This window comes from Archocentrus centrarchus, chromosome 5 (assembly GCF_007364275.1).
Source record: "Archocentrus centrarchus isolate MPI-CPG fArcCen1 chromosome 5, fArcCen1, whole genome shotgun sequence".
In the NCBI taxonomy this organism is placed as follows: Eukaryota; Metazoa; Chordata; class Actinopteri; order Cichliformes; family Cichlidae; genus Archocentrus; species Archocentrus centrarchus.
The window spans coordinates 15,380,981-15,390,418 of NC_044350.1; the positions used below are offsets into that span (position 1 = coordinate 15,380,981).

A 9,438-nucleotide genomic window follows, 5' to 3' on the forward strand; every position below is an offset into this window, starting at 1 on the left:
CTGAGCCGCCTTCATGTGCTGTCGAAAACAGCCAGCACATGAGCCAATGGCAAGTAAATACGATGGCGTTTCCCTGTTGGCTAAACGAGCCAGCGTGCCGAGTGAAATAATCGGTCAAAAAAAATCATTGGGAGTGTGGTTTGTAAAGCTCATTCACACACATTCACGTATTGTTTTAGATCCGCGAAACACTCGTGTTTCTCAGCTCTGTTTGTTTGCGTTTGTAAAAATTTCCCCATGTGTGTAACAATATAGTAAGGGGGGAAAAAAGGCCGTAATGTTGAGCAGTTTGCTGCTGCGTTCATTTTATTCCACCCGAAACACCATACCCACTACGATGTAAGAACTTACGAGTGTCAGATTGGCTTATGAACGCAACATATGTCTGTCGTGCTGTGCGGACATCTAACGGGCAGTGAAGATGCCCGCGCAGCGCTGGAGATGGACATAAATGAAGTCATGTATTGGTCATGAAAAAGACAAAAACAAAACAAAAACAACTAACCAAACAATAACAACACGGTCACAGTGACCCTTCATTAGGACGACTAATAAGTACAACAGGCCAGCACTAGAACTGTATCGAAACGTCCACCAGAGGTCATCCGAGCCATACTTTGAGTTCCCTGGGACTGTGCAGTCAGCTTCGACACGAATTAGGAGGGTAAGTGGCAGCCAGTTGCTGCTAATTAAATAAACTTGATTAATTGATCATCAGCTTTTGTGACCACCTCTATAAAAGCAGAAGTTTCAGGCGTGTGTTACCATAATGCACAGTCTTTCTAGGAGCAAATTCATCCCAAGATTAGACTCTGCAATGGTCAGAGAAATTGCACCCATAAGAGATATATCTCAAACTCTGCAGGCCTCAGTTAGCATGTTAAATGTCCATGACAGCACAATTAGAAAAAGACTGAACAAGTATGACTTGTTTGGAAGAAGGGCTGTATGGTGAAAGCACCTTATCTCTAACAAGAACATGGCAGCGCAGCTTAAGGTTGCACAGCTGCATAAACCACAAGACGTTTGGGACAGTATCGTTTAGACAGACGAACCGAGAGTAAAGATGTGTGGTCATAATGCACAGCAACAGTTTTGGAGAAAACCAGACACAAACATCTCATACCAGCTTTCAAACAATGTGGGGGAGGGCTGATGTTTGTTCTGCAGCCACAGAACCTGGGCATCTTGCACTCACTGTGTCAACCACGAACTCCTCTGCACCAAAGTATTCTAGAGTTAAATGTGAGTCCATCTGTCTGACAGCTAAAGCTTGGCCCAAACTGGATCATGCAACAGGCCAGTTATCCAAAGCACAGCAGCAAATCTGCAACCAAATGGCTAAAAAAGAAAATAATCAAGATGTTGCTGAGGCTCAGCTGAAGTCTAGACTTCAAGCCAGTTGAAATACTGCAGTGTGGTGTGTTAAGAGAGCTGTGCACAGCCTGCAAACCTTGAGAAACTGTAGCAACGTAAAGACGAGTGTGCCAAAAATTCCTCCACAATGATGTGAGACATAAAGTCATACAGAAACTTCAAGCTGCTTCAGATTATTCATAATATGACTGAGGAAAACTAGCCCATTTCACATGACTGTACATCAGGCTGTGTAGAGGAAAATATTGTGGTTGCATAGCTGGAGCCTATCCCAGGAGTCACAGGACAAGAGGTGGTACATCGTGGAAAGGTCATCAGTCTATTGGAGGGTGATCACACACAGACACCTGTGACCGTTTTAAACTCATCAGTTAATCTAACATGTATCTCTTTGGCCTGTTGAGGAAGTTCCTAAAGAGAAACTGCTCAGGCGTGGGAAGAACATGCAAACTACACACAGAAAGGCCTGACCCGGCTGGTGGTTTTGAAGCCAGGACCTATTTGCTATGTGGTGACAGTGCTAACCACTGCGTCACTCAATCGTATTTATAATTCAGAATTCTGCTTACTCTTGTAGGCTGTATATACTATATACATATATACTTATACCACCAAAATTAAACCTTAGAATTAAAACTCATATCAAGTTGCTTGCACTCGTTTATCAAACTGGCTGCTGATATATTTTACATTTCACGTCATATTTGTTCAGAATTTGCAGGCAGCATTTAAACCCAAATATTATATGTGAACATTATATGTACTGAATAAAGTTAGCACTGAGTGACATAATTATAGTAAAATATTTTGAGCTGTTATGTAATTGTAAAGCAGTTCAACTGAGTTGTTTTCTAAAAAAAGGAGCAGCATGTTGACTGCTCTGCTGTTTTTTTTTAATCCAAACTTGTTATTGAAAGAGGATGGAGTCACATTTTAATAATAAACAATGTCTGTCTTTTTCTTTTTTTCTTTAGCGTTTCCTCACTTCTTCGAATCAACAACATGTAACCACATCAGTTGAAGTACTGCTTTTTTTTCTTTCTTTCAGGGAGCTGGGTGTGAAAAAAAATCTGAAACATCAGCCGTTTGTTTTGCATTTATATGCATTATTCAGAAACAAAGTTCATGTGCAATTACCGCAAAAATGATAGAGTTTCATTACAAACCGAATTACCTGTTCTTGTTACTACATGGAAAAAAAAAAAAGTAGTTGAGGAGACACTCTTAAATCTTAATCAGGGTTGCTCAGCCACAAAGGCATATCTGTGCAGATGCATGATTTCTAATCTTTCAGGATAAACATCTTTATTTGAGACAACTTATATCAAATGTTGTTCATGCAGGTTCGGTTTAAGAGATGAGGAAGTCACAGACAGTTGTTTCATGTGAGACTTACAGTGTCTGTAGCATCTCAGTGTTAATCTTGTATGCGTTGGCTGAAAGAAAAAAAAAAAAAAAACAGTAGTCATGCACCAGCCTGTCATAGTGGTGCTGGAGGCTGATAAGGCTACTGTGACAGTTCTGTGCACATACCTGTATTTAGACTAGTTTCACATTTGTGTTTGCAATTAGTAATAGGAATATTTTTGATTAAATTCATTTACTTTGGAAATTGTACCACCTGTGCCATAAAAAAAACCTTAAAGAAACTGACCATAGACAAAATAAGGGGCAGTTACAGGAAAAATAAAAAACAAAGAAACACTAATATCCAGTGTAAAACCAGCAATAACTAAAAGAATGAATATAATGTTCTGCTGAGTAATGCTGTCACATACCGAACCAGATGTAACGCTTCTAAACAATCTTATACTTAGAGCAGTTACATAATCTGTGAAGGCTAAAACATCAAGAACACATCTATCTATCTATCTATCTATCTATCCATCTATCTTTCTATCTATCTATCTATCTATCTATCTATCTATCTATCTATCTATCTATCTATCTATCTATCTATCTATCTATCTATCTATCTATCTATCTATCTATCTATCTATCTATCTATCTATCTATCTATCTATCTATCTATCTATAAGATATTAAAATCATAGACCAACAACTGTAATGCATCCAGTTTCAACATAACACCAATGCAACACTTGCCTTGCCTGAGTTATTATTTCTTATTTATTGTTGTATTTTTTTTTTGTTACAGTGACCTAACTGCATGCTTATATAATTACTTTCAATTTTACAAGCTATCGCAAAAGTTCACGTAACAGAGAGCATGACTGATTTTGTCTCTATGAGTTTTGCAGTGGAAAATCGCCAAGTACAGAGGAGAGAATGGCAATGAGAACACTGCCAGCTCACAGTCACACCGACACTAGAAAGAGAAACTGGCAGTTCACATGTAAGAAGGCTTTGATAAAACCACGGTCCTCGACTGCCGAAATAACGACTAAGTCATTTCTTTACCAGAGGGGCTTAATCTTTACAAATCTTTACATTTACATGCTGTGAATTCAGACGTCTTCAGATGTTGCTTGGCGGGAGATATTAGGTAAATGTTTTGATGTGACAAAATGCAGATTTTATATTAAAGTAGAAAAAAGTAGCTGAGGCTTTAACAGCAAACATTGCCTATAAAAGTTATTTCATGAATTTATTACAGTTATCTCATATAAAAGTGATACACTGCAAAATATTTACAGCTTTTAATTGAACTGTAGAAAAAAAAAATCTAATCAAATGCAAATCCAGCACATCTAGTTAGTTTAGACTGATGGCTCCAGCATATTTAACTGGTAATAAAACCTGGCTGTGTGAAAATAGCATTTAGTGAGCACTACTTTTAATATAACAGCAACATCAGCTGCACTCAATTTCTTGCATTTTTTAAATGCAATTGCAAATTTCTTTGCAACTCAAGTTTGAATCTTTTAATATTTTAAAAATATTTTCCATCATCACAACATCTCTGTTCATACTGATACAGCTTATGAGCCCATGTTTAATGTTTTTAAAAAATGAACGAATCACTGTGTTTTTTCAAGAATGTGCATAATCTTTGTGAAACATTTTACATCTAGCCAGTTAAGAAAAATAATATGAGTGAGAGTCCTGGAGGTATCTGTTGAGCCTGAGAGCTGCAGTGCATGGCGCCTTGCCTGTTGTCTTGGTGTGTGTGTTTGTCTGTGTGTGTGTGTCTGAGAGAGTAGTCTGTGATCATGGAGTTCTCACAATAGCTCTGCAGCTTGTGCAATAAACACAAAAAGAAGTATAATAAAACACAGTTGAAACCTTTAAAAAAAAAAAGATTTTAAATGTGGTTAATTGGCAAGATTTGGCAACAGAAACTGGAGCATCACCTAAATAAATACAGAAATAACTAGAACTTAACTCAAGGGGTTTGCATTCTGACTGTTTTTAAATGGCAAACCAGGGAAATGTTCTACACACAGCATTTATGCAACATTTGTAAAGACCAATATAACAGGCTGTGTGCATGTGTGCTCTGCTTGCAAAATACAGATCAAAGTAATTCAAACAGTTGATTTTATATAGCAAAAACAGCAGGTCAAAGCCTGGGACAGCACTGTGAGAAAAACTGGTCAGCTTCTTGTCGAAGCAGGAAAGGGGAAATTCTTGACTTCTCTACCCTTCACATTCTGGCACTTAACCTGTTTTTTTTTTTTTCAAATGATTCATATCACACATACAACTGAAAACTAAGTGGGCACACATGAACATTTGAACTTTCATATACCTTACTTATCATGTGTGCTCTGCCTGCAAAATACAGATCAAAGTAATTCAAACAGTTGATTTTATATAGAAAAAAACAGCAGGTCGAAGCCTGGGGCAGCAGTGTGAGAAAAACTGGTCAGCTTCTTGTCGAAGCAGGAAAGGGAAATTCTTGACTTCCCTACCCTCACCGCCTGGCACTTAACCTGTTTTTTTCAAATGATTCATATCACACATACAACTGACAACAAAGTGGGCACACATGAACATTTGAACTTTCACATATCTTACTTCCCCTTTTGCTATCATGTGAATGCTATTGATTTCTGAGAAGTTACATTTACGTAGCAGCTAAGGGCACTTCATGCCTGAGTGTTTCCAGTAGCTCAGAGTTGCAAATGTTTAACACCATGTCTGCTTAATCTCAGGTATCCTCACCGATATCAGATGCTGTCATGCTTTTGTAGCCTGAGAACTTCTGCTGGAAGGGATTTTTAATGTAAACCTTATTTAGGTTTGTAGGAAGTGGGTTGCGACCCGGCCCCCTCTACCACACGTGAAATAAATAAATACATTTAAAAAGCACCAGAAAAACAAACAAAAACAAAACAACAACCCCCACTCACTCGATAAAAACCAAACAGTTGCTTCCTGTTGCAGTCATGTGTGTTGGTTGACCTCAAGTTGTCAGTTTAATGCTTTCTTGTATGTGCAAGCCTCACTTTTTTTTCTCATCTCACCTTCTCATTTGTGTTTTGTTTTTTTCTGTTGCAAAGCTCACCTGCGAAAGAAGAAACTGACTGACTTCACATTACCATATTTTCCACAGTTTTATTGAGGATCCTACATAATGTGTGTTCGTGTGTGTGTGCGTGTGTGTGTGTGTGTGTGTGTGTAAAAACACACACTTCCTCTCCACTCTACGATTAACTCATTTCTTATTCATCTACTCTTTATTTTTAAACTGGCTCAATTAAAATTGAACTATTATGATTTTTTTTTTAAAAAGTCATTATTATTTTCAGTATTATGAAATTTACATATTTTCTGGGTTACTGTGAAAGTCATTATAAAAGTTTGCAGTGTGCAGCCTTTTGTGTTATAACTAATCGTGTTTTATGACTAATTCAGTTATGAACAAACTTGGTAAATGTGCTAAAGGTTCTGCAGATCAGCTCTGCAAAATCAAAGAACATACATTATATTACATTAAAGTTAAATCAGAATAATAAATTCTGTCATAATTAATTAGTGTTTTTTTTGCAGCTTTTTAATCATAGCATGACATCATCATTAAAATTTGTTAAAGAGGAATTCACATAATTGCTTTTTTCAGATTTTATTTATGAAATACAACTTAATGAAAACAAAAATGCACAAAAAGAGATTAATACACAAACCATTTTTCCTGTATGTGATTTAGAAAGCTTCGCTTTAGTACAATGAAACTCATCATGCTACAAATGTTAAATGATATTTATACCTCTAAAATAATGCAACTGTAAGGGATTGTCTGTTAATGCTTGATGCAAAAACTCAATGATTTTCATGATAAAACAAGATATAATGGAAAAACTGACATATCTTTTTACTTATTAAAGGATCCAACATAAGCATTACAAAGGCGTGTTTGATATATGTAATAAATCAGAACAAATAACCTTTGTGAGAAACAGTATACTAGTAACTTAATAGCAAAATCTAAACAACAAATAAGCAGAAATCTATAAAAAGAGATATAAAAACAAGATGTAATACTGATCTTAAGTTGCTAATAAAATGATTAATTTACCACTTTCAGAGTTCATGATTGTAATTGGCCTTCTCCTCCCACTAAGCCATTTGAAATTGACTTCTCCCATTAGTTGTTCCATTGCTCTCTGAAGTGAAGCCATTGGTGAACGAAGCTGAAGAGTTGAAGCTCTGCAGCAGCTTCGGCTTTCTTAAGCAGGTTTTGTACATGGTCTCGGCGCTTCGTCTGAAGTGATGGTCCAGGAAAAAGTAAATGGCTGGGTTCACACAGCTGTTGAGGAATGCCAGGCAGCAGGAGATGGTGAGCCCATTGAGTTGCCATGATTCAGTTTCACAACTGAGCTCAGCTCCTGTGAGATGTGAAATAACTATGATGGATTTAAAAACATTGTAGGGGAGCCAGGACACCACAAAGGCCACTATGATGCAGAGGACTATCTTCAGGGAGTGTTTTCGGCGCGCATCGGCTCGTGGGTTTCCAGCAGCAGCGCTGTGCTTATTGAGGTGCATGATGATGTTGCCATAGCAGAGCACGATGATAAAGACTGGAAAGATAAAGGTGAGTAAGGCCATGATCAGATTAGTTCCCAAAAAAAATGTTGAATTTATATCTTCTGTGCAGATCTTTCCATCATAACTCATTTTCCGGTAGATCAGAGATGGGATGCCAAGCACCAGGGAGATTCCCCAGATTACAGCACAAGTCACCCAAACGCACCAGCTACTCCTGAGGTACTTCGAGTCCATCAGTTTCACAACGGCCAGGTAACGATCAATGCTCATGCAGGTAAGAAAGAAGATATTGGAGAAGCGGTTCACAGCAATTATGTAGCTGCTCAGTTTGCACAGAAAGTTCCCAAAGTTCCAGTAGTTCTTCTGGCTGGCAGAAATGGCCCACAGTGGCAGCGAGACCACGAACACCAGGTCCGCCACAGCCAAATTGATAACAAAGGTGTCGACCAGTCGACTGCCTCTCTTCTTGCTTTGCACCACAAAGATCACAAAAAGGTTGCCAAAAAATCCAGTTAAAAATATCAAGAAATAAATGGTAGGCAAAAAGAACTCAGAGCCAGAAAGGGTTTGGGGTTCACATGGTGTGATATCAAAAATTGAATCATTGTCAGTGTAGTTTTCATTCCCATAGAAATAGTATTCTTGATGTGTGTCTCCGTCCATTCTGGAAGATCACAGACAAGCTCTGCAGAGCAGCCGTTGTATTGTGGCAGGGTGGTAATCTAACCATGTCAGCAAGCTGCTGCTTGATATTACAAGTGCTAACCACAGAGAATCCTATTTCAGCTTTCTTCCTCTCCCTTTGCAGCTTTGTTAACTCTCTATGTCTGAGATAACTTCCTCTAAATCGCGTTCTCATTTTTTTTTTTTTTTTAGTGAGGAGAAAGTCAAAAAAATTACAAAAAAAAATAGAAACACTTGGTAGACAATAACATGATGTTCCAGTATTACAATGCATCACTGTAAGCACAGCAGACTGTATAAGTACAATCTTCTACATATAATTCTTACAAATGTTTCCTTGCTGAAAAACTTTTAGTATTTCTTGTTTGTGCACTTTTCTACACCACAGATATTTGTTGACATGAACTGTTATGCGGTCATGCGTATATATTTGTAAAAGAGCACAAATTCCTGCCTTAAATTGTTTCACGTGAAGTCCTTTTTGTTTTTCCATTGTATGTTAATGTCTCACGCCAGTAGGGGGCAGTTTGATACTGTTTGTGGTGACATCCCACCTAAAGTCAGGCCACTGTGGCCACTTGAGCAAATGCCACAGATCTACTTCAAACAACAGAGTAAATTTTTTATGAGTGGAAAAAAAAATCAGTTTCACAGCAGGCAATAACAACTTTACTGAAATCAAATGTATTAAATGTTTGGCATTTTTCTTTTATAAGACAAGCCCAAATAGGTTTTGCATGCTTGTATTGACCCCCTGTTTTCAAGTCACACTCCATGTAATGCCGTCATGTCACCATTTGTAATTTTTTACATAGGGTAGTTTTTGTTTAATTGCAATGCTGTAACATTTAAAGGTAAATATAAGTTAGTACCCTAAGGAGTCAGGACTACAAGGCAATCACTCTGGGCTTTATTAGAGTCTTAAATTAGATTGGTCTACTAATTATCTTCTGTACAGTTATTAGGAGTAAAAGACAGGACAGGATAATTCAATAAAAAAAAAATGCATGGAAATATAATGTAATAACAGGGAAAAATCCACGCACATCCTCACCACCGTGTTGGGCAGGGGGAGAGCTGAAAAAATATAATCATAGAACTCAAATTTTCTGCAGTTACAGCTTTTCTATATTTTTGTGTAATAAACAATTTTCATTCAAAAACCTTACATTTAAAATATCCACATATCAGTTATCAGATGCCCTTTTCTGCAACATTCACCCCTCATCAAAGCCTCTTTATCCTGGTCATGAAGCAGTGCTTAATTAACCAGAGCTATGATCGTGATTTCAGTTACACTGTATAGACAGCCTAACTGAAATGATACAGTCACAAATGCACGCACTTGTGATTGTGTGATGGCATTTTAGTCCTGAGATGAAGCAAGCAGCTGGCCTACATGTCTGAAGTGAGATATAGTCC

At 37.6% G+C, this 9,438-nt stretch overlaps 1 protein-coding gene across 1 annotated transcript; it reads right to left on the bottom strand.

Moving 5' to 3' along the window:
• Nucleotides 1-6,789: 6,789 nt before the first annotated feature.
• LOC115780915 (probable G-protein coupled receptor 25) lies at nucleotides 6,790-7,995 on the bottom strand. Its single transcript, XM_030730359.1, has one exon. The coding sequence runs from the start codon at nucleotides 7,993-7,995 to the stop codon at nucleotides 6,901-6,903; it is 1,095 nt and encodes a 364-aa protein (XP_030586219.1). The 3' UTR covers nucleotides 6,790-6,900.
• Nucleotides 7,996-9,438: the final 1,443 nt, after the last annotated feature.

Coding starts and splice junctions, on each gene's coding strand:
- LOC115780915 (XM_030730359.1), bottom strand. CDS start 7,995: ATGGACGGAGACACACATCAAGAATACTATTTCTATGGGAATGAAAAC.